Source organism: Lissotriton vulgaris, chromosome 10 (genome assembly GCF_964263255.1).
Source record: "Lissotriton vulgaris chromosome 10, aLisVul1.2, whole genome shotgun sequence".
Classification (NCBI taxonomy): domain Eukaryota; kingdom Metazoa; phylum Chordata; class Amphibia; order Caudata; family Salamandridae; genus Lissotriton; species Lissotriton vulgaris.
This window is the reverse complement of record NC_141698.1, coordinates 553,922,839-553,947,478: the sequence shown is the minus strand read 5'-3', so window position 1 is coordinate 553,947,478 and position 24,640 is coordinate 553,922,839. Positions and strand designations below refer to the sequence as shown.

Below are 24,640 nucleotides of genomic sequence, written 5' to 3'. Positions count from 1 at the left end.
CCGCATGTGAGGCACCTGACACATCAGAGGACAAAGATTATGATGAATCTGGCTTTGTGGCTAGAATGAAGTGGTAGCATTCATCTCCGCCATATGGCCGGGTTCATCGTGGTTCTGCCCTCTGCATCATGCCCTGGAATAACACCTCCCACTGTCCCCCTATACACTGAGCGACACTCACCTTGGACCTCGACATGGACTGCCATATTTGGTTTGGTTACCAATGACACAGCAGTTATGGTTACCTGAGATAATTATAACTTACGCCCCTGAAGTGCACTGCGTATGACCTCACATATTACATCACTCATGACATGGTCAGTGACATCACTGCTGACATCTCAAACAAGATCACTGATAACATCATCCAGTGAGTGTATTTTCTAAGAGGTTATGATTGTTAAATAGTGATACTAAACTGATACAAATTGTAAAAACAGTATACTAAGTGTACTCCCAATAAGTGATACTACTTCTAACATTTACTATATGAGTGGCTGTATCCACGTGTGAGTGGGTGTCTGAGTGGCTGTATGGGTGTGTGGGTTTGTGAATACGTATGGTGAGTGAGTGGATGTGTGAGTGAGTGGCTATATGAGTGAGTGACTGGTTGTATAAGTGGCTGTTTGACAGAGTGAGTGCCTGTTTGGGTGAGTGGGTGGTTGTGTGAGTGCAACTATGGGTCTGTGAATCGGTATCTGAGAGGGTGCATGAGTAGTTGTATGTGTGGGTGAGTGGTTCTGTTGAGAGGCTGTATGTGTGAGTGAGTGGCTGTATGGCTGAATAAGTGGCTGTATGGCTGAATAAGTGGGTATGTGAGAAGATGTATGAGTGAGGGAGGGGCTGTGTTAGTGACTGTATGCGTGAGTGAATGGCTGTGAATAGGTGTACGGGTAGGTCAGTGGCTGTGTGAGTGACTGTATGGGTGAGGGAATGGGTGTGTGAGTAGATTCATGGATGAGTGAGTGGGTGTGTGAGCAGATGTAGGGGAGTGGGTGTATGGGTATTTGTGAGGATGTGTGAGTGGGTGTGTGAGTGGTTTTGTGGATGATGCCATCAGTGATGGCATCTGTAATATCATCAGTGATGTCACTTGTCATGTCATCCCCGACTTTTACACCCGCTACCTTGAAATGTCACTAGCCGCCACTGAGGTGGAGGGTATGAGAGGACGGGGCCTCGGTCCTGTTGCTTTGTCAACAGTTGTGGAAGGGCCTTTGATGGGGTGAAGGCAAGGAGAGGGGCTTGGCTTTGTTCGAAGCCAGTAGCGGCTCCTGGAGGGAGTGCTGTGGGGCGGTGAGGTGGGGAGGGGCAGGGTGGGGGGTAGTAAACTCTGGCATATGACCGATTGGAATTAGTTAAAGAAATAAAGAAATAAAACTAATTAAATAGCGTGCGCTGTAACGCCAGTGCTTAATTTGAGCCTGTACTTTCCGGTGCTAAGCAACAGCACTTAATTGGTTTCCTAATTGTCAACACCACACTTAGGGCAGTCTGCCACAAGGTGGTGCTGCTTGTGTAATTTAGAGATGAGCAGTATAACAGTTGTTTAGGAAAACTATATACATAAAAAAATGCTAATACCTGTTACCCCAGCCATTCCTTTAGCTTTGGGGACCTGGAATAATCTGAACTGTCGCATTTACGTTTTCAGATGGTTAGTAGTTGTTTTGGCAGCAATGACAATGGTTGGTGCAAGCTGCAGTGGCCAACTGGTCAGAGCCCTGGCAGTTAATATTTTACAAATTAAGCATTGCATATGTATATTGGTGAGGAACAGCGTATGACTGACAGTGACATGGCAAGACTCTCTATTTACTAGAAACGTACCTTTATCAAACCAGGGTAGGTAGAAAGGGCAGGAGACGCTGATGGTAGCCCCCAGCATGCCATCAGGCCAGCAGGCATACATGTCAAATGTCCGATTGCAGTGCGGTCCTGAAAATTAAAGCAAATATGTGGGGGTGAGGGCAAAGAGAGAAACATTTAGGGAGAGGAGCATACAGGGAGAGATACAAACAGAAGACAGAGAGAAAGAAGAAAGAATAAGTCACACTCACAGCTGGAGCAAATGGTGAGAAAGCTAAGGCAGGTCGGATTGAACGAAAAACAGATCTGGAATGGCGGAAAGGGTATTACAATATAATACGATGTGTATATAAAAAGAGGAGAAAAACTGATGAAAGAGGCGAAGGGTGAATATGGGTGAAGAAGGAGAAGAGATCAATAAAAAGAGAATAAAAAGTGAGCAATAAAGAACAGAAAGGAGTTAAGCAAATGTCAAAGTCAAAGTTAGAGGGCTCGCAATAGAAAGCAAAGGAAATATTAAGGGGTGGTGAAAAAGTCTGGAAGAGAACGAAGTGGAACAAAGGGGAACATATTAAACTAAAACTTTTTGAGCGCAATTTAGTTTAATATTACACATCATGTCTTATTGAACAAGAAATTAGCCACTCTAATCCACTTAGCAGGCAGCATCATTCTGTCACACAGTGAAAAAAATTAAACTGGATTTACTAAAAACATGTCTCCTAGCACACGACAAAATATATAAACACAGATCTTTGTATCTCTTTCGCTGCGGCGGCTATTCTGCCGCAGCACTAACGGTCGCAGGGGGGCGCGCGGGTGAGCTCCGCGGGTGACAGAACCGTTCCGTCACGGCTCGCGGGTGAGCTGTGCTCATGACGGAATGGTTCCATCACGGCCCCGCCCGCTCAATTAAACGAGCCGCGCAGGCGTAAAATCAGCGCTGCGCAGGTGCGGCGGCCGGACCGTGATGGAACCGTTCCGTCATGAGCACAGCTCACCCACGAGCCGTGACGGAACGGTTCCGTCAATAGCCTGGAAGGGGGTAGTCTTCTTTTTCTTTTTATTTGATTGCTTCTGCCAGCCCAAAGCGGAAAATGAACACGCTGTTATCATAGCTGGGGAGCAGCCGACCCGGTTTGACAGCACCCAAAAAACCCCAGAGTCCGCACCGGGCACAGAGACGCCATCTTGACGTTTGAGACGTATGGATTTCCTACTCACGTTTCTACATTTATAGAGAGGATACTGACGGATTACAGCCCTGAGGAAGTCATAGGGTAACACACCCATTGATGAAACACGTGTTGGCTGACAGAAGAAATCAAAGAAAAAGAAAAAGAAAAATACAAAAAGCTGAGTTCATATAATTTGGCGTGTGCTCGGAGACATGTTTTTGTTTGTTTCATGTTGGATGCAGGGTTGACAACCTTTCTCCTTTACACGTACTAATATGACATGCTAGAATAACTGTGTGTACTGTGTCATTAAGCCCCCTATCACCTCTAATCTCCCTTGTGTAAACTCGGCTTACTAGTTTTGTTTACCAATATGCTATTTCATTTATAATGTTCATTTCACCTTAACTAACATGATTTTGGCTTAAACTTTTAAAAAATTACGTTTGAAAATGTTAAGGGAATTAAAGAGCATATAAGGTAATGCGTGTCTGCTCAGGTGACTTACCTACAGGCCTTGGGGTGCTTTCCATCTTTTTAAAGCATTCGTCTCGGTACCTCATCCACTCCTCAAACGTTTTCTCCAGGATCTTTGCCCCACAAGTCTGCAAAAGCAATGGCAACCTGAGTGCGGTTTGGCAGACCAAACCAGAAGTTTAAGCAAAAGTAAATGAGCCCCCATTTGTATGTCAGGAGGATGAATCCTCAGCAAAAAAGAAGCTGGTATGTTCCAAAATGGTTTTACTAGAGCAGTGACACTACCCCCACCACCACCTGGCCTGACCACCTAACTCCATGTCATTACAGTCGCAGTCCATCATCATGAACATTTCACCAACAAATCATTGATTTCACGAGTATTAGTCTGATTAGTTCATTGAAAGTGAAACAAGACTACAACACCCAGAATGCATTAGATAATAATACAAAGGTCAGTTTATGTAATGACCCGTAGGGGGGGTGGTCATTCTTCCTCCACCATTCTATCTCTGCTTCCACTTGGTGCTTGGGACAAAGTGCTTTCGTACCCTGCATTCCACATCTGCCCTACTCCACCTTGTATAGGTGAATTTATATTTAATCATGATGCAATGGGAGCTCGTTTAGTGGAAGTGATATTTTGTAAGAGGATATTCACGACCTCAATGTAGTGTCCTAGAACTGTCATTGGCCCCAATAACTTTCACTTAACCCCACGTCTGTCACTTAGTGGACCCTGCAATCATCTCCACCCCAAATACAGCACATCTCACCCTGGCTGGCCTCTTTGCTGATAGGAAGGAAACTGACCCTCTCCGAAATTATGTACCTACCCTCCATTTGAGGGTGAGGTAGGATGATAGGTTTTCAGATGTATGTCCAATTTGTGCACTGATGATGACTATACAGATATTAAGCATGCACCAATGGTGTATTTGCACCCGCAGGCAAAGCCAGCCTATGATTACTTCATTCAGTTAGAGAAAAAGTGTCATTGTGACACCTGCCAACTTCATTCCATATTTAGTCACTACACATGATTATGCCACACTAAAATGCCTGAGATCTAAAACTTCACGCGTAACGATTGAGGTTCACACATTAAGCACTTGGGTTGACCAATCACTCACAAAAGGCTTGATGTCACACCTGGCGAGGAAGAAGGATGGAACCAGCACTTAAAATGAACTTTGATCAAGCTGCCTGCTGAGTTCAGAACAGGTCCTGAACGCCGAAGAGGCTGAAGGAAGTGCTCCTACAATGTTGGATCCCTCTCGCAGCAGCTGCTCTGCACACGCAAGAATTTCAAAATGAATTGTCCATATGTCTCCCCGTGCATTTTATTGAGTTTTAAGTTGTGTTCTTATAAATGTTATATATATTTTTAGTTTTTGTCAGCATTTAACTAGCAGGTCACAATGACGGAGGTGTGCTGAGCCAAGGTTACTGCAAGTCCCTCCACCCAGTTTGACCAGAAGGCTTATTATTGCCTAAAAATAAATACTATGAGTCTAATTCAGAACTGTATGTATTTGTCTTGATGCTCACACATTAGGTGTGCATCTATATTTCTGTACTATAATTTTCTTTATTATAGGTTTTTCACGGAGTGGTACACATGGGGCTGGTCCCCATGTGGTCCTGAAGTAGAGGTTTAGGGGATACCTCGAAACATGTCGACGAAATAATAGGGACTGTAATCACATAATAATTACTTTTTCCCTATTATTAACCCCTTTTTATCCATACCAGCTAGGAGCACGAATAAAATATTATTTTGCTAGCTAGGCATTTTTAACGTCACTTACACCACTCCCCCAACACTGCACTACACAGTTTCTCAAAAAAAGTGCTCCTACATAATTCCGCAAGTCGCAGCACGCCCCAAAAAGTAGATGTTTGGGATGGCCCCAATGGAGAAGCATGTCACCTAGGGCCAACCCTTAGTGAGTGAGTGGACTCAAGAAAAGTATTTTCTTTTCCCATGACAGGGGTGTGTTTCACTCATTAAGTAAACCCCCATTCCCCTGGCTAGGTTCGTTTAGCCGTCACTCACAGGTTTTTGTTACACTACGATACCTCACGTGACACCACTTCCCGTGGCCAGTATGCTAATTAGCCCTCAGGCCTAAACATTTTGAAAACTTGAGCTCTCAGTACTGCTGATAAAGAGATTCAGTTCATCCAAACATCATGGTTTGCCTTGAAATTTCGCTACGTGGTACGGAAGCCCCAATGATGTTAGTTGCAAATATCCTGCACATTACTTATTGTGATATGGAAGAGTGAACTGACTGACCAATGACATGACCGCCATGGTCTCCCTGGACCTGAAGACAGACTCATTGCACATTGCATAATGTAACATATTTTATAGAAATAAGAGTCCACGCCCAGTTTTGGTTAAAAGGGTGCAACACTTTTTATTATTTGGAGAAGTATGGTATATAGAGCCTGTCATATATTAATAATTAATCACATGGATCTGGAAGGTGTGACATTCCATAGCAGCCACAGCTACACACTGAGAAGGGATCGTTACAATCTTTAAGAAAGAGGTGAAGGGGGCGTGGTCTGGCCACGCAGGAAGATGGCCGCCTGTTAGAGAAGCTCCGCCGAGGGACGGACCCCCGACGAGCTTTCTCGACGTACCTGTTCGTGTGGGGCTCTCTATTGGCACTTGGAGGACGCAGGATGCCTTGAGGAATGTAGCGGTGGTTTCCTCTCCAGGCTAGCGGCACTCTCTCCTGCACTGCGACATCACGGTGAGGTAGCTGGCTCTCCCAGAGCACGCCTCGGCTCTCGCGCGCCCCCGAAGCCGCGCCTCTCCACAGCTTAGGCGGCGCCCTCGTCACTACAGGGCCGCCTTCTTCAGCTGCCAGGCCGCGCCTCCACAGACGGTGGAGGCGCGCTACTTCACATCTGAGGAATGACTTAAATAACCGCGCCTCCTGCAAATCTAGGGCCGGGCTTCCTCCTCACTCTAGGCCGCTCCCCCTCAGACGACGAGGCTTCCAAAACACACGGAGAATATGATGCGCTTAACATTGTGTATGTTCCTAATACACAGCGCCTTCATTTAAAAGTGTTTTCAAGGGATTTCTTTGCAGTCTACTAACAGAACACCTTGAGACTTTTTTTTTCTTCTTTCACATGACGTACTTCATCACCTAGAGACCCTCTGAATTCTTTCCTACAGGGGTTTTTTTTGTTCTGCCTCCTCCAACTCAGCTTTATGTACCTCAGTGTGTTGATATTGCAAACATACGGTCTACTACTGCTTAATGTTGGAATATCGCAGGCAGGGCTATAAGTACAGTCCCATATGTCACTACTACAAACTCAAACTCTCCTGTGAGGCAGTCCTGGATGTATGATATATATCTTCTCTCACATGCTGCCTCCTTCTTTGAGAAGCACTTTCCCTTTACATTTAAGTGCGCGCTTCTTAATGTGTATAACCACTTAATCGCCATTACATTGCTACTCTACTGTCATACCCATTTATTGTATTTACATGCTTTGCTTATGAGGTACTTTTAATACGCAAGATTGCTTGCTCCAACTCTTCATTGGTTTTGTGATATGCTATTTGCTATTTTGTGGCAATGTTGTAATGATTTTTCCGATTTCAGTCATTAGATGTAGGCTGTTTATATTGGTCATTTTCTTGCTGTATACAATTTATTACCTCCTTGTTATTTGATACACCCCTGACTTCACCATTGCCTCATATTCCACTATTCCTTCTATTCGCTATTGCAGACCCCCATTGAAACGATACATAGACATGTCTAACAATAGGAATGGTGGTCGTGGGACTAAACAACCACTTTTCAATGAAGTGGTAAAACAACCCTCTCCTTTGGCAGTTAAAGGTAATGGCTCTACGTCACCTCCTTCGTCGCATGCTGCATTACCTCAGAGCGACAAGTCCCTGTCTGACACTATGCAACGCATTTTACAGGAACTTTCTGGGGTCAACCGACGACTGGAGGGCCTGGATATTTCTATGACTTCATCGACTGCAGAAACCAAGTCTATCAGGGCAGAACTTACTACTTTTCATACCAGGATTGATGTCATTGACTCTAAAATAATGGACTTAGAGGGTCGTCTGGATTCTGTTCAGGGTTCAGATCAAGACCTACTCTTCCTACACAGTAAAATCATCGATTTGGAAGACCGCAGTCGTAGAGACAATATCCGTTTTTTTGCTTTTCCAGAAAATATTGAGAAGCAAGATATGAAGTCCTTTCTTTGTGATGCCCTTCCCACTCTGACTGGAATTTCTTTTACTCCTCCTCTTGAGCTCCAACGTGCTCACAGATTGGGCCCACTGCGTCCTGGATCTTCTGCACGACCTAGACCAATCATTGCTTGTTTTCTTCGCCATGAGCAAACTAGACAGATTCTATCAATGGCTCGTACACATGGCTCCTTTCTGTTTCAGGGTCATACCATCCACATGGCTGCAGACTTCTCTAAAGAAACGAATGAACGAAGGAAGGCGTTCCTCTCCATGCGACCCCAGTTACATCAAATGGACATCAAATATGGATTATTAGAGCCTACACGTTTTCGTATTACTAGGAATGGAGAGTCCAAAGGCTTTTATGATCCTGCACTTCTACAGCAGTTTCTAGATGGTATCAGGTCCGATGATATGGAAACTCAGTCTTCTTCCAATGCCCAATCTTCCCAGTCCAAGTCCTCACCTGCGAATTTACCAACATCTCATTTGTATACCTCTCCTGAATCTAGACAAAGTGGCAGAGATCTCACTCGTCTGTCTCGCTCTCAGGATGACATGAATTCGGCTTTACGCTCTGTCTCTTCTCATACTAATATGCAACAAAGAGACAAGTCTAGATCGCCTCTTAAGACGCCATCTGATGCTGACTGAATTCTTTTAATGCTTTAATGCTTTATTACCTTTTCTTATTATATAAGCTTATAGCAATGTTTACTGTTCACAATGCTTTTGTTGCTCGCTTAGCTCACTGAGATTTTCCTGTTTGGTGTAATTTCTTGATACTGATTGAAGGCATATAGCAGTGTTTGTTGTTGTACTTATATGTTGCTTCATGCTCTATTGTTATCCTTTATTCGCTACTAGTATGGGATTTTCAGATTTGCAGTTCTTTAATCACTTTCAAGTTTTGCTTCTTATGTTTTGTACGGTTCTTATCTCTCCTACATTTATTACCTCTCCTGCTTTTGTATGATATCTATGTGTCTTATTGATCCCCTTGCTTAGAGTGTCTTTCGTCATTTTCTTTTGTTTCTCTTCTATTGTATAACTTTCTGGGGTTTTTCCTCTTCTCCTTCTACCTAGTATCTCTCTACCTCCTTTTATGTGATATTGTTGGTTTGGTTCCTCCTTGTACATTCTCTTTTGTGTTCCCTTCACTCTATTTTTCATACTCTTATTTCTGGTATATCATGTTTTTATTTAGTCTTTTTCTTTATCTAATTTTCTTGCGTTTTCCTTTTGTGGTGTGATCACTTTGGCTCTCTGTTTCGTATTGTGACCTATGTTTCCTTGTTCTTCTATGTTTTTACACTGGATATTTGATATCCTCCTAGTATTTTGCTGATTGCAGACTTCTCTCCAAGTTGTTCCCTCTCCTATGGCGATTCCTTTTCCAATGCACTTTTTTCTTTTTTTCTTTATGATGTTGTGCTGGTTGCTACACACAACATTCTTTATCTTCTTTGTTCGACTTTCCGCTTTGGATAGTCTTATGTATGTGTATGTATGTGTATATATATATGTATATGTATGTGTATGTGTATATATATATATATTTTTTTCTGCTCCTATTACTATGCATTATCATTTATACCTTCTATTTTCTTTCCACTCTTCTTTATATTGATGTGGATTTCTCATCCTCTCATTTACCTTTCATATTTATTTCACTCTATCTTCCACACTTCCTCTATTATATAATATGTTTTCTTTTATTTAATCCTCCTTGCTTTCATTACTCTCCTTTTGTATGGTTCTTGTATCATACCTTTAATAATTCTTTCTACTTTACTGGTCCTGATGCGATACATTGCTATATTTTTCCTCCGCTTTTTCTCTCTATATCTTGTCTTCCTTTTGCTTCATCCTCCTTGCTTTTATTTACTCTCCTCATGTTCCCCTCATGTAATATTCTTGATGGGGGTTTATTGGTGACAGTTTTTTGGAGGGGATGAAGAGGAGTTGATTTCGATTTTGATGATGTTATTTTGTTATATTGTGCTTTATATATCTCATATTACCATTATCCTCTAGATCCCCACTCTTCTTTGCTCGAAAGGGGCCCGGTTTCCCTTGGCGTTGCTCTAAGTGCGCCCAGACCTGCAGTTTACAGTCCAGGTTGCTTTTCTCTTCTACCTTCCTATCTACTCTTCCTTTTCCTTTTCTTTTTCCTTCTTTCCTTCTTCATTTCTCCAATTGCTTTTTTTAACCTCTATACCCTTTTTTTTTCTTTTTTCCCAGAGTAGCATTTCTATTCTTTTCTATCTCTCCTCTTCCTCACTTCTTATTTACTTAATCCTATTCTCATGCCTTCTACCCATCCGTTGTCTGTGATTTCTTGGAATGTTCATGGCCTCACCCATTACATAAAACGCAAGAAAGTTCTTTCCTATTTACATTCTAAGCACGTTGCTCTCTTACAGGAGACTCATTTGGACGATATTGAATCTAGTAAACTCAGCAGGGACTGGGTTGGTAAAGTCATACATAGTTCAGTCTCTAAACCTGATCCAGCAAATCCTAATCCTATTCGTAAATGTGGAGTAGCCATCCTTTTTCGGAAGTCCCTTCCTTTCACAATTCTAAAGTCATGGTCTGATCCGGAAGGCCGATATGTATTTGTTAAACTGAAGCTTGGCAATTCCTTCATTTGTCTCGGTTCTGTATACGCTCCGCTAGGCTCCAAAAAACAATTTTTTCTTCGACTTAATCGTCTTCTTACGGAAATAAATGCTTCTCAATTTCTCATCGGTGGTGACTGGAATTTGGCACCGGATCCTGCTCTTGACAGAACAGGTTGCATTGACATTAACAACGCTTCAGACAGAGCCATTTTCTGTGACATCCTTACTGACACTGGTCTTGTTGACCATTGGAGATTAAGTCACCCACAGGATAAAGAGTACACCTTTTTTCCTTCTACTCACGGTACGTTTTCGCGCCTTGATTATTTTCTTCTTTCCCAACATTCAGTCCGATTGGTTACTGATTCCCAGATTTTGGAAGCAGCTATATCTGATCACTCCCCTGTTCTTCTATCTCTAGACTTGGGTCTTATGAGTCCGGGGCGCAAACCGTGGCGTTTGAATATCAACAAATATAAAACGCCAACGGGTAAACTCCTTTTGCAATCCCACTTCCGTGATTATCTTCTCAATAATGAAGATTCGGTTTCCTCTAAAAGAATGGTCTGGGCAGCGGCTAAGGCAACCATCAGAGGTCAACTTATGCGAGACGCAGCTCTTTATAATAAACAGAACGCTGCCAAACAACTTGATCTGGAAAAGGATATTCGCCGACTCTCTCAACTATATATCTCGAAACCGACTCTCCAAAATCTTAAGTTATTGGAACAAGCACGCATGGCCCTCAATACTCTTTTTACTTCTAAGGCAGAATATGCCTTGCAAAAGATGAAAGGTCGTCATTATGAACAAGGGGAGAAGGCTGGTCAATTATTGGCTGTGCAGCTGCGTCAAAGAGAGGCCGCTATGGCGATTCCAGCGATTAAATCTAGTGGTGGCGATATCCTTACTCGGCCACAAGACATAGTTGAGGAGTTTGCCTCATTTTATAGATCTCTCTACTCTCCAGGCACTCAGGTAGATACACTAGTGATGTCTAAATTTCTAGATGCAGTACATCTTCCACGACTCTCCGATGATGGAAGAGCTCTACTTGAAGGGCCTATTACGATGGATGAAATCTCCTCAGCTATATCTGCCTTGCCGTGCCATAAAGCTCCGGGGAATGATGGTTTTCCTCCTGAATTTTTTTAATGGACTGGTCAGAGCATAATTGATACTCTTCATGCTGCCTTTGGGGAAGCCGTGGAGGAGTCTTCTCTTGGTTCTATCTCTAACAAAGCCATCATAGCGGTTCTGCCTAAACCTGGCAAGGATCCTCTATTGTGTGGTAGTTATCGTCCTATATCTCTTTTAAATTCTGATGTTAAGATCCTTGCTAGCATTCTTGCATCACGACTCCGCAAGATTTTACCTTCTTTAATTCATAACTCCCAAGTAGGTTTTGTTCCCGGTCGTTCCTCTCGCAATCACTTGCGTACTCTCTCCCATGCCTTATGGTCAACTAAGCATCTTACCGATGATGCCCTCCTTCTCTCTTTGGATGCTGAAAAAGCATTTGACCGTATCGAATGGGAATACCTTTTTACCGTCATGCAAAGATTTGGATTAGGTGATCAGTTCATAGCTAAAGTACGACTACTTTATGATAGCCCATCTGCTCAAGTTAACTGTGGCGGTTTTCTTTCTACTCCATTTCCAATCCGACGGGGTACCCGCCAGGGTTGCCCACTCTCCCCTCTTCTTTTCCTTTTGGCTATGGAACCTCTAGCTGCTGCAATTCGTCAATCGGCTGATGTAGTGGGCACTCCTCTTCCAATTGGTCACTCCAAAATGTATTTATATGCGGATGACATTCTTCTTACACTTACTGATCTTCCCCGCTCTCTCCCTGCTCTCCTCCGTGTCATTGATGATTTTTCTTCTTTCTCTGGATATAACATAAACTGGGATAAGAGCGAAGCATTACCTATGTACATTGGTACTACGAAGGACGCCATCTCTGGTTTCCCATTTCATTGGCAACCCTCTCGGCTTAAATACTTAGGTATACTCCTCAATAGGGGATTGGATAATGTTGTCACGGACAATTTAACTCCTTTAATTGTGCAAATGCAAAGAGACTTCAATAAATGGAAGGCCCTAGGTTTATCCCTTTGGGGACGGGTTCAGGCGTTCAAGATGGTCACCTTACCACGTTTTCTCTATGTTTTGGGTATGCTCCCTTTGACAATTCCTTTGGCTACTCTTCGGTCCATTGATTCGAAAATTAAACTTTTTATATGGGGTACAGCTAAACCACGTCTCACTCTAGCCAAATTAAAGTCCCACCAATTGCATGGAGGTTTAGGTCTTCCCTCTATCGAGCATTACTCCCTTGCCCTCCATCTTTCCCATCTTTCTTTCTTTTTACCCAAGTCTAAAGACATCCCCCAATGGGTTCCACTTGAACGTCACTTATTGGCTTCTGGCCCTGGTTTATCCCTTTTATATGGCAAGGGTTCCAGTTCTCTTGACCCCAAAAATCCTATATTATCTGCTATGTATAAGTCTTGGCAAAGAAGTCACCGTATCTTTAAGTCTAACTCGCGGCTTCACTTTAATGCTCCTATATGGTCTAACTCGGCTATTCGAGTGCGGGGTCGAACTGTGTCCTGGCCTCTGTGGCAAGAGGCTGGTATTCATTCCCTGGAACAACTGTTCCATGGTGACAATTTTAAATCCTTTTCCCAACTCAGTGAGGAATTCCATCTCCTGCCCTCACAATCCTGTAAATATTTCCATCTTCAACAAGCTCTCACAAAACGTCTGGGTTCCCCACCTAGGCTGCTGTCCACTTCTCCTATTTTATCTTATTTGAATGTATGGGGAACTTTTAAGGGTGTCACCTCTGGCCTTTATAAAACTTTCTTACATCCTCTATTTTCGCAACCACTTTCAAAAGCTCTTCAATTAAAGTGGCAATCACGCCTTTCTGTGACATACTCAGACGCCCAGTGGGATCTCATTTTGGAAGGATTACATAAGGGTGTTCGAGAAGCTCGCCTTAAATTTTGTATTTTCAAAATTCTCCATGAATGGCACTGGTCCCCGGTCAAATTACATCGTGCTAAGTTACTTTCCCATTCTTTGTGCTGGAGATGTCCTGCTTCCAGTTGTGATATAACGCACACTATCTGTGAATGCCCTTGTACTAGATCATTTTGGCTTTTTGTGCGAAAGACTTTGGCTTCCGCTATGTCATTGCCTTTGCCCCTTACCTCTGCAAACATAATTTTACACGACTTTCGTGGCCATCCAAAATTTACTAAACCACAGACTCGTCTCCTACATACTGCCCTAGCCACGGCAAAAATGTGTATATTGCGTCATTGGAAGTCTTCATTACCTCCTTCTCAGGAGGAATGGTTGGTGGCAATGATACAAACAGCTTCTTACGAACGTATAATTTATAATTTGCAGGATCAAGCTTTCATTTTTCTTCAAGTTTTGTCCCCATTCCTGGAAACCACAGTGGGTAATGACTGTGTCTCTACTCCTTCTTCTTCTACGGCTGTTCTTCCTTCTTAATTCCTTCTTAATTCCACCTTTTTCGCACCATGTTCATTTTCTTTTATTCCTCTCTCCTATGTTCCTTCTCACTCTTCTTGCTTCCATCTCATTTCGCAGTTAGTTTTGTTACTCTGGAGCTCCCTTTTTCTTTTCTTTTTCTTTTTCTTTTTCTTTCTTTCTTTCTTTTTCTCTTGTCTTTTTTCTTTCCTTTTATCCTTAGTTTTGCCTTATGAATTCTAGAGGATTTGTTTTTTATGCCTCCTTTGTTATATTTTATGAATCAATTCCTCATTTATGCTATGTCTCATTTTTTCCTCTGCATATGTATCTACATTTACGCTTTATCAAATGTTATTAATAAAACATTTCAACACCAAGAAAGAGGTGAATACCAGCCTTATATTAGTTATATTTTTAACCCTGACCTCATATTAAAGTGTGGCTGACAAGGATTTCCTGGGGTATTTGACTCATCCCCTTTGACTGGAGGGTGACACAAGAAACTTCTGCCCTCTGTCTTTTGGTGCTACTCCCCAACTGTGACAGTTTCACCGTTGCCTTATGCTCCCCTAGCGGTGGAATGTGGGCTTTGCAACGTGTCCCGAATAATAAGACTGTAGCACTGTCAACTCAACACGTATATCCTATACAGGGTGCCAGCTTTCATCACAGAGTTCACCAGCATGGTGTGAGCACACCAACGCCACATGGTTCTTGATGAATTGGGATATTGGGTGGAATGGGATAACCCAGACTTGAACCTATCTACTGTCCATACACTGGTCCTCGTAAGCTAGCCCATGCCTTTGGTGGTCTGCAATTCAGGACAGTGTGAGCATGCAGAAACATGTAGGAGGACAAAATACAAGTATATAATTGCAAATGTATTCCTCATCATCACACCATTTGTATCCCAGAGTACGTTATGGTGGCTGACCCTGGTCCTGGTTCAGCAAGTGAGAAGCTTTCGTGGGGCCCGGGTCACAAATGTCATATGCAGCTTTGTCTATTTTTTTTTTTTGTGTGTGATAGAAGCACTTTATTCAAAATAAATAAAATTACCCGGGACACATTTCGAGGCAGTAGCAGCATATGACACCTCCAAGTGGTGACTGACTACCTGCCTCATCATAGACCTATCACAAAAACAAACTATGCCTTTCTTTTAAGATATATAAATATATTTAAGAGTGGCACTGCAGGCCTGGGCAAACAGTATTGCTGCTATGCACTTATGATGGTGATGGCCCTGGCGCTGCATCCAAACAATGGAACAGATAAGTGCCTCTTCAATTATTCAGCACTCTCTTTCAGCGTAGGAGTTAATTGATAGTAGGACTTAGGGATAGCTTCTCGTCCGCTGGGCTTCTCAATCCCAGCCTCTACTACTAAATCCACATTCTTCAGACTGCAAGATTGCCACTTGGATCAGAAACCCCTACAAAGGATGCATTGTCTCATCCTGCAGTCAGCAGTCATTGTGCATCCACACTGTTATCTGTAGCCTTCAGATGGCATGCTCATGTTATGTTATACATTTTATAGAGCGCACAGCTGCCCCACAACCGGGTGTCCCAGGGCTAAAGTGCAACTGTCATAGGCAAACCGGGTGACACACAGAAAGACCAGTTATGTAGGAAAGATATAGGTTTTAATGGCTTGACGGAAAAGTGCATGGTTTTGGATACTCACAGGGAGGGAGTTCCAAAGCTTCGGAGCGAGAACACAGAAGGAGCGCCCTCCTGGCCGCACTCTTAACCCGGGGAACAAACGCCAGGTGCTGGCCCATGGAGCGCCGCTGGCAGTTCAGAAGTCTTGGTGCCAGGGGCCAGAGATGCCAAGCAGTCCTGTGTCAGGTGTGAATAGTTCACCTAGTCCTTCTTTGATCTTTAACACCACCAATTGTACAATCAGGATTACAAATGACAAGATCCAAAGAGCCAGTCATAGGATAGCATAGGACTAGCACAGTGCTGTCCTTGCCGAGCTGTAAAACCCAGAGTTCTCTTCTTCTTTTTTGCATAATTTATGCACCACTCTATGCCTGAAAGGGTTTTGTTTTGACTTATACTGGGTGCTCCCTTGTGTCTGGACAAAGCTATACCTCTCTAAAGAGCTCTAATTAGAGCGAAACCATGTGTCAGGGGTTGCTTATAATCATTTCAGGTTAGCTTGAGTTGGTATTTTACCAATTCCAAGCTGTAATATTGTGCCTAGAGTGATAAATGGCTTTTGTCATTTTACAGCTCGGCAAGGACAGCACTGTGCTAGTCATATGCTTAAAGACTTTGCTGTAGAAATGGCAAAATACTTTGTCCTTTTCTATTTCGGTGTGGATGGCATTTTGCTAATCCTATGCTTAAAGACTTTGATAGAAAAACAGACATTTGAGATGAGCAGATCTAGAGTGTCGCTGGTGTTGAAAGTGCTCTAACTGGAGCTGCTTTCCGCTAAACTTCAGAACTACCCAGAGTTCTCTTCTTCATTTTTGCATAATTTATGCGTCACTCTATGGCTGAAAGGGTTTTGTTTTGATATATATATATATCTTCACCAAAAAGCCCCCAAGCTTCAAGGACGCACTCCCAACAGGAGATCGTTCATACAGAGCTTATTTTGGCAAAACAGGATTAGCGTCACCAATCAATCACCAATCCCTGACGCTTTTCGGTGCTATATATATGTATTGTGGGACTTGCCCCTTTTTGTCAGGTTCACACCTGAACTTTTTGCCTTAAGCTCCGACATAGTGGTAGGTATTTTAGGCCTCTGGGCACTTTAGCACTGTGGCCCTGTGGCCCTGTGTTAAGTGCGTGCGTGCTTTGAGTGCGTGTGGTGAGATTGGCCTGCCCTCCCATAGGAATGCATGGGGGATATGTGTGTCCATGGTAATTCCTGGCATAAGGAGAGTGCAGGGGCGAGTTTAGTATGTATGAACTAGTGAGGATAAATGCTGCGCAATGGTGTGCGCAGATTTATGGTGAATGGTGGAGAAATGCCACTTTTAGAAGTTGGCATTTCTGTGTGCTGTGTGTCTTCCTGCCTGATGTGAATTGCATGTATGGCTTGTGATTGACAGGAGCTTAGAGGTGTGGGTGACACCAGGAGACAGGTTGAGTCTGCCCTGTGATGAATAGAGAGATCTGCATGCAGATGGGAGGGAGGAGTTGCACCTGGGACCTGAATAGGGCTGTGCCTTCCCTCCACAATGCTGGCTCCGCCCCCTTTGGTGCCTCTGATCGCTGAGCCCCCACCTGACAATGGAGAGAGGAGCTGAGCAAAACAAAGTGCTCCAAATCCGCTCTAAACCAGTCCTGATTGGTATCCCCCAAGCCCTGTGCTGGGACACAAAGGGAAATGTAGTATAAATATAGGGGCTGTGACCCCATGATGTTTTTCTGTTCCTGATTCTGATGGAGGGGGCTTGCTGCTGCTGGGGCCCAGGAGGGACCACCATGGGGGCTGCCTTCCTGCTGGAGGGCCCTGTGTGCTGGCCCCTGGGCCCATCTATGCCCCTTTATCTCCATGGACGTATTCCTTTTTTCAGGCAGGGCCTTTGCATCTAGTGCCTGGGAGCGCTGTAATTTTGAATTAGCCCAACAGGAAAAGGAGCGTGGGCTGCTGGCTGCGCAGTGCAGAGCTGCCACCCTTTCAGAGGAAATCCTGACGTAGGGATTTCCCCCCTCATTGCCGTGGGGATTGGCGGGTGAGGAGAGAGCCCAGGTGAAGCGCAGTGATGGACCGGGTGAAGGGGACAGGCGGCACTGCACTTGCGGTGATGCGGGGCTCCCATGTAATGAGGAGAGTCCTGCGTGCAGTTTAAAAGCCGGCCCGAAGTCCCCCCAAGAGTCCCAGCGAGCAGAGGGTTGTCGAGGTATGCAGGGAGCAGTCTCAGAGGATGCCCAAGGAGCCTGCAGAGCCCAATGAGTGGGGCTCAATCTTCCAGGTGGGGAGGGGGGTGTGAGTCGAGGCACGCGATTGGTGCCTGCCCCCTGAGCTATTTCCCTGAGGCACAGAGGTGCCAATCCCTAATTGCCATGAGTGGCCCCATGTGGCAGCGGGCCGCTCCAACGTGAGGGCACAGAGGTGCCTGGGACCCATAGCGTTGTTCATCCCATCTGCCCCGCTCGCAGAGGGCAGCTGCAACGTGAAGCATGCTTGTCTCTAGAGCCCAGTGAGGCTCCAGCGGGCACAGTTGTGCCAGGGTCTACCATTGATCTCAGCAGCGCTGACCCAGCGTGGGAAGATGCAACATTGGCACATCGAATTAGAGGGCACAGTGAGTGCCCAGCCTATATTTTTGTTCACAGCAAGTAGTGGGCAGCTGCATCGTTTAGGCCACAGTGCTTTGGGGGCATGTCTTCTTGAAGTTAGGAGTGAGACGCACTCCTTGCCCCCTTACATTTACAGCTGCTACATTTAGGTTTAAGCAATGGTGCAATTGGATTTTGCTGCATAGGCAGCAGCCCTGACATTCCTGACACAGGGCATTTGAGCCCCTTTGAGATGGCCAGTTGGCCACGGGGACTGAGAGTGGTAGGGCGCTAGGCCCTAATGTGATTTATGTGGTGCTAGGAAATGTGATTTATGTAGTATGATTTACGCACCCTGTGTTTTATACCACTAAGTGCGTTTTTTATGATTATGAGGTTGGCTTGCATATTATGGTTTATGCTAGTGAGATTTATTTCCTAATGTGAGTTATACTTAGGAGGTTAGGGTCTAATGCGTTTAAACTTATGAGATGATTACATAATGTGTTTATGCTGGTGAGGTTGGCGCAGAATTTAATTTGCGCCTAATGTGATACTGTTCATAATGTAGTTTATGTTACAGGCTGATGCTGAGTACAGTGGTTACCAGTGATTACTGGTTGTATGTTTAGGATATGTTTTACTTTTACTAAGTTCACTCTGTGATGGTTCTGACAGTGGTCCAGTGGGCCCTGTCACGTGTATATAATCCCTTGTAGATATGACTTAGTGCCAGGTGGCACCATGTATATTATGTGAGTACTATTCTAATGTGTTATGAGAATACAAAGGCCATTTTGTAGTGTGCCTGGGATGTTGTTGCTGTATGCGTGCGTAAATGCTTTACACATTGCCACTGGGATAAGCCTAACTGCTCGTGCCAAGCTACCAAGGGGGTGAGCAGGGGTTATCTTTGGCGCGTAACTCCCTTACCCTGGCTAGAGTGGTGGTCTCTGCTTCGCTCTGGCACAAGCCTTAGCCAACCAGAGATCCCATTTCTAAATATATATATATATATATTTTTTTTAAAATATTTTTTTGTCTGTCCGTGGCTAATTAAAACTTTGCTGCATAAACCCCCGCAAGTGCATTATCGTTTGTGGAAAACAGAAAACGATTGGAGCTGATATATATATATATATATAAAAATTTGTTGTGCTCAGCAGCCGCTGAGCCGCGCCATGCTCCGGCCACTTGTTGACGGCGGTTCGTGTATAGGTGGCGAACCTATATAACAACTCACAATACTGTCGCTTCAGCAGCAGTAAATACACAAACTTCCCAAATTGCAAATCAGGTAGCCTTTTAATTTCAGCAAAAATAAATCCGCAAACACTGCCAATTTATTTTTGCTGAAATTAAAAGGCTACCTGTTTTGCAATTTGGCAAGCTCGTGTTTTTACTGCTGCTGAAGCGACTGTGTTGTGAGTTGATATATACACTTTGCAGCGCGTGAAAACGACTAGGGACAGTGGTTGCCGCCGAAGACCAACTTCGGTATGGACTCTGTGCATCCTAAAAATGGTAATGTAACAGAGCAACTTTGAGCACAGCAAAAAAGAAATATTAAACATCATTACCCACTGGAGGGAAAGAATCGAGGGGAAAAGCATCCTACAAGTTCCAGCCTGCTTTGAGAACTTTCCCATTAGGGTGTCCACCGGAGGGCAGGTACTTTTAAATTGAGCATGATACTGAAGGGAGCTTTTCCTCACAAATGCCTGGGCTTACCTTGGAAGAAGGTTGTGATGACCGAAACGTGTCGGATTGCCCCTGCTGTCATGGAATAAATGATCTGTGATCCTCATTGTTGTGTGTGCGGCTGTATCTTCCTGCCAGGAGAGAGAGTGTGAGATGTTCAGCGGCTTGGTTTTGCCGCAAGCTAAGCACCACCAATAAAGTGAGCCGTGACTGTCCCGCAAGCGAACCACTTTGCAGCCAGTGAAAACGACTAGGGGCAGTGGTTGCCGCCGAAGACCAACTTCGGTATGGACTCTGTGCATCCTAAAAATGGTAATGTAACGGAGCAACTTTGAGCACAGCAAAAAAGAAATATTAAACGTCATTACCCACTGGAGGGAAAGAATCGAGGGGAAAAGCGTCCTACAAGTTCCAGCATGCTTTGAGAACAGTCCCATTAGGGCATCCACCGGTGGGCAAGTACTTTTAAATTGAGCATGTTACTGAAGGGAGCTTTTCCTCACAAATGCCTGGGCTTACCTTGGAAGAAGGTCGTGATGACCGAAACGCGTCGGATTGCCCCTGAATATACGTAATTGTAGGGTTTAGTGTGGGTATGGGTTTTGGGATGACAAGGGTATCTTTAGGTTTTAGGGTGGGTATGGGCTTTTGGATGGCAAGGGTATTTTTAGGGTTTAGGGTGGGTGAAGGTTTTTGGCTGGTAAGGGTATTTTTAGGGTAGCTGAATGTTTTGGGTGCTAAGGGTAATTTTAGGCTTTAGGACAGGGACAGTTTTTTGGGTGGCATGGGCACATTTTAGGATTTAGGTGGGTGTGGGTTTTTGGGTGGCAAGAGATTTTGAAGGATTTAGGGTGAGTATGGGTTTTGGGTGGCAAGGATAATTTTTTTGTTTAAAGTGGGAATGGGTCTTTGGGTGGTAAGGTTCATGTTAGGGTTTAGGGTGGGTATGGATTTTGGGTACCAAGGGTCATTTTAGGGTTTGGGGTGGGTAGAGTTTTTGGTGGTTACGATATTTTTTAGGGCAAGGGTCTTTTTTTCGGATTTAGGGAAGGTATGTGTTTTGGGGAGGCAAGGGTAATTTTAGGGTTTAGAGACTAAGTGTTAATATATATATATAAACATCTTGCCCGGATAGCGTGGGGTCTGTTTCTTCTTTCGCCGCTGCATGTGCAGGTCTGAAGGTCGTGTTAATATTATTGCGGAAGCTGGCTGTCTCCGCTGGCGGCACCCCCTACTCGCAAAGCGGCTCTCTGCTCAAACAACCAAACCTTGGATGCGAATTCCTGTAGGATTACAGCGGCGGAGAGCTCCCTGACAAAGGCATTGACGGATTGCACGAAGATTTCTACACAGAGGGAGGCTAGTTTGATTACCGGTCACCGCGGTGTTGGACTGGGCGTGCACCGCTTCATTCATCAACGTTAGGTGAGGAGGTAGCGCTTATCCGAGGGCGGCGTGCAAACGCGAAGGGTTTGAACTATTTGCCCTATTTCCACAAAATACTTAAAGTGCATATACAACTTCCAAAATTACACCACTTGACTGCCCTGCTCGAAACTATGGCAGCTAGCCTAGAAACAGAGCGGGAGGCGGCAGCGGACGCTTTATTTGCACAAGTGCCACGAGTAGTAGGCAGCAAATCAGCACAAGCCAGCACCGCCAATACAGACAATCAAAATGCTAAAAAAATGCTTAATCTACTTGAAAAAAAGTCTCGTTCAGAGATCACAAAATGGTGGGAGCACAAATCCCTTACAAAATATGAAGAGGTGGGGCGAGTCCCGAGAGGGTTGCGCATTATGCTGGCTCCAAGCTTTGTGGACCCCAAACCCAATATGCTACGGGAATGGGGGGAACTGAATTTGGGAGCATCCATGAATCTGATTAAGCTCTTGATAAAATATGTGCTGTACTTCTGGATGAAATAGCACAGATCAACAAAGATTTGGATGCTCTCACCGATGGTGAAACACAAGCAATGATTGCCAAAGGACGCAAAGACATCAGCGAGCGCTTGAGAAAACATGAAGATAAAATTAAGTTGCGCAAAATTAACAAGTTTGCAAGAGATCTCAATGATTATGAGACTGGACAAATATATACATTCGCACGCAAGTACGATCAGGCCAAAAAACAGCGGCAAATACAAAAATCAGCATTAAAATCTCAAACAGTGGAGGCTCAGCAAGTCCAAGCTGCAATACTGGATAATCAGGAAACATCACTAACAGAAACCATTTCGCTGGCCAGTTCATCCAGCACATGCGGGTCTCTGTCAAGCTTGGCAGAGGACAACTCTTAACACGCCATCCTCGACCTAGGCGAAGAAATGGATTTTTTGGTCGAGGCGCAGCTGCAAGCACAAGGCCCACGGACACGGTCACGCAATGCAGGAAGAGGAAAAACGCAAGGCGAAGGGCAAGAAGAAAACGCGCAAAAACAGTCGCAGCCGCCAAAAAAGAAATGGTTCAAAAGGAAAAACAACAAACAGTGATTGATGCCAGCACCATTGTTAACCTATCGGATGTGACACTAACTACAGCCGAAGAACAAATTCTTAAATTGGGCCTGAATTTTTGTCCTGAGAGCTCTTTCAACTATACCAGCACCAGGGCTGATGTCTATCTATACATTAGGAAGTTGAAACTTAAAAAATTTAATGCAATCAAATCTAAGCCTAATGTTAATTCAACTGATCTAACTAAGGGGGCTGATGAAGTCAATAGTCCTTCCCTAGTTCCAGCAAATGACGCAAGAACCCTCATTACGCTTTGCAAACTTAACAGTGCAACAGCACCACCTAACATCAACACGGATGTTTCTGATACTCAAAACGAATTACAGGAGATTGATGTTCCACAGAAAGGTGCTGGTGAAAGTCCTTTTAAACCTAAAAGTAAATTTGTCCCCGTTATGCCAAAGGATGCGGTGGACATTTATCACGAATGCATCATCGAGGATTTAAAAAAACTCAATAAACAAATCCCCTCTAACAAAGACATGTCCAGTTTCCAGACTAAAAAGTACAACAATTTAATGACCAAATTGTCACAAAACCAAGAAATCATCGTGAGTCCTTCTGACAAAGGGGACAACATTGTCTTGTGGCAAAAAGAACACTACACCACAGAGGCAAAACGACAATTGGATAACGCCAACTGTTACATAAGGAGCAATGGCATTCAATACAAACACGCAAAGGATAACATCAAAAAACTATTGTTGTCCTACAAAAGAGAAAATTTAATTACAGCCACCGAATATGCGTTTCTATTGATTGAACATCCAGTCATACCACACATGTACCTAATCCCAAAGGTGCATAAAATGCAAGATCCAACACCTGGGAGACCCATCATCTCCGCGATCAGAAGTATGGGTGAAAATATCTCACGATACATTGACTTTTACCTACAAGAGCATGTCCAATCTTTGCCTAGTTATATCAAAGATACAGGTGATTTTTTATCTAAACTTGAGGCCATACCATGGCAAAAAGACTGGTGTATCATCACTTTGGACATTGAGTCCTTATACACCTGTATCGAACATACAAAAGGAATAGAAGGTATAAGACATTTTTTGGGGCAAAAGTCTTGCATGTACTACAGTCATAACAAAATGATTTGCAATTTGGTACAATGGTGTTTGGACAATAATTACTTTTTGTTTGGAAAAGAAATCTGGAGACAAATACGCGGTGTAGCCATGGGATCCTGCTTCTCCCCCAGCTACGCGTGCTCGCACGTGGGGCTGTGGGAGGAGCAGGATTTACCAGGCATTCCTGGTTTTGAACGCGTCAAATATTGGATGCGTTTTATTGACAATATTTTCTGTGTATGGGAGGGGGATGTTATGAGTGCTCAAACTTTTGTAAACACACTCAACACGAACCAGTTTAATTTATTTTTTACCTCGAACATCAGCAGCACATCGGCTGAGTTTCTTGATGTTTCTATCAACATCGTAGGTAATAAGATTGTTACTTCCCTACACAGGAAATCCACTGCTGGCAACAGCATATTACATGCCAGCAGTAGCCATCCCAAGCACGTCATTATGAGCATTCCGCTTGGCGAACTGTTGCGCCTAAAGAGAATTTGTAACACTCAGGAAAGGTTTGAGGAGGGGGCAATTGCAATGCTTGACAGATTACAGGCAAGAGGTTACAGCAAAACCTGTCTAGCTACTGCACTGCAAAAGAGCAAAGAAAGATCCAGAGACTCTTTATTGGCACCCAAACCCCTCGACAATGACGCCATAACGAACACCACCAGGCTAATAACTACGTACAGTAGACAGCACCGCAAAATAAAATCCATAATCAATAAACACTGGGCTGTCCTAAAAACCGATGGTGTCTTACGAGAGATGACCCCCGATAAACCTGTGATCACATTCAGGCGCGCATACAGTATGCGCAGCAAGCTAGTAAAATCCAGCCCTGAATTGCCTAGAGTCACCCAATGGTTTGGGGGTAAAGGCTTCCACAAATGCTCCTCGTGTCGAGCTTGCAAATTTGGACAAAATACCACCCATTACCGCACTCCGTTTTCTGAAACCGAATATTTGATTTACGGCAATTACAACTGCCGCACGGAGTTTGCGGTCTATGTCCTAACCTGCACCTGCGGTCTACGCTACGTAGGCAGTACTGGCGCACAGGTGCATGTTAGAATACTGCAGCACCTTCGTGCTATAGTTAATCACGATGGGGCATGCCCGGTGGCACGCCATTTCAACAGCAGGCACAACAGGGATCTGTCGTGTCTTACCTACTATGTTATCGATGCTGTTGCTCCCTTAAGGCGTGGCGGCGATCGTGAA

At 44.1% G+C, this 24,640-nt stretch overlaps 1 protein-coding gene across 1 annotated transcript in view; it reads right to left on the bottom strand.

The window, feature by feature from the left end:
- The window catches only part of LOC147688519 (glucagon receptor-like), a 153,415-nt gene that overhangs the window by 112,477 nt on the left and 16,298 nt on the right, over positions 1-24,640 (bottom strand). The window contains exons 2-3 of the mRNA XM_086939936.1: positions 3,496-3,592; positions 1,831-1,938 (exon numbers count right to left, since the gene is read on the bottom strand). Coding sequence (XP_086796062.1) covers positions 1,831-1,938; positions 3,496-3,592 — 205 coding nt within the window. The remainder of the gene's footprint in view (positions 1-1,830; positions 1,939-3,495; positions 3,593-24,640) is intronic.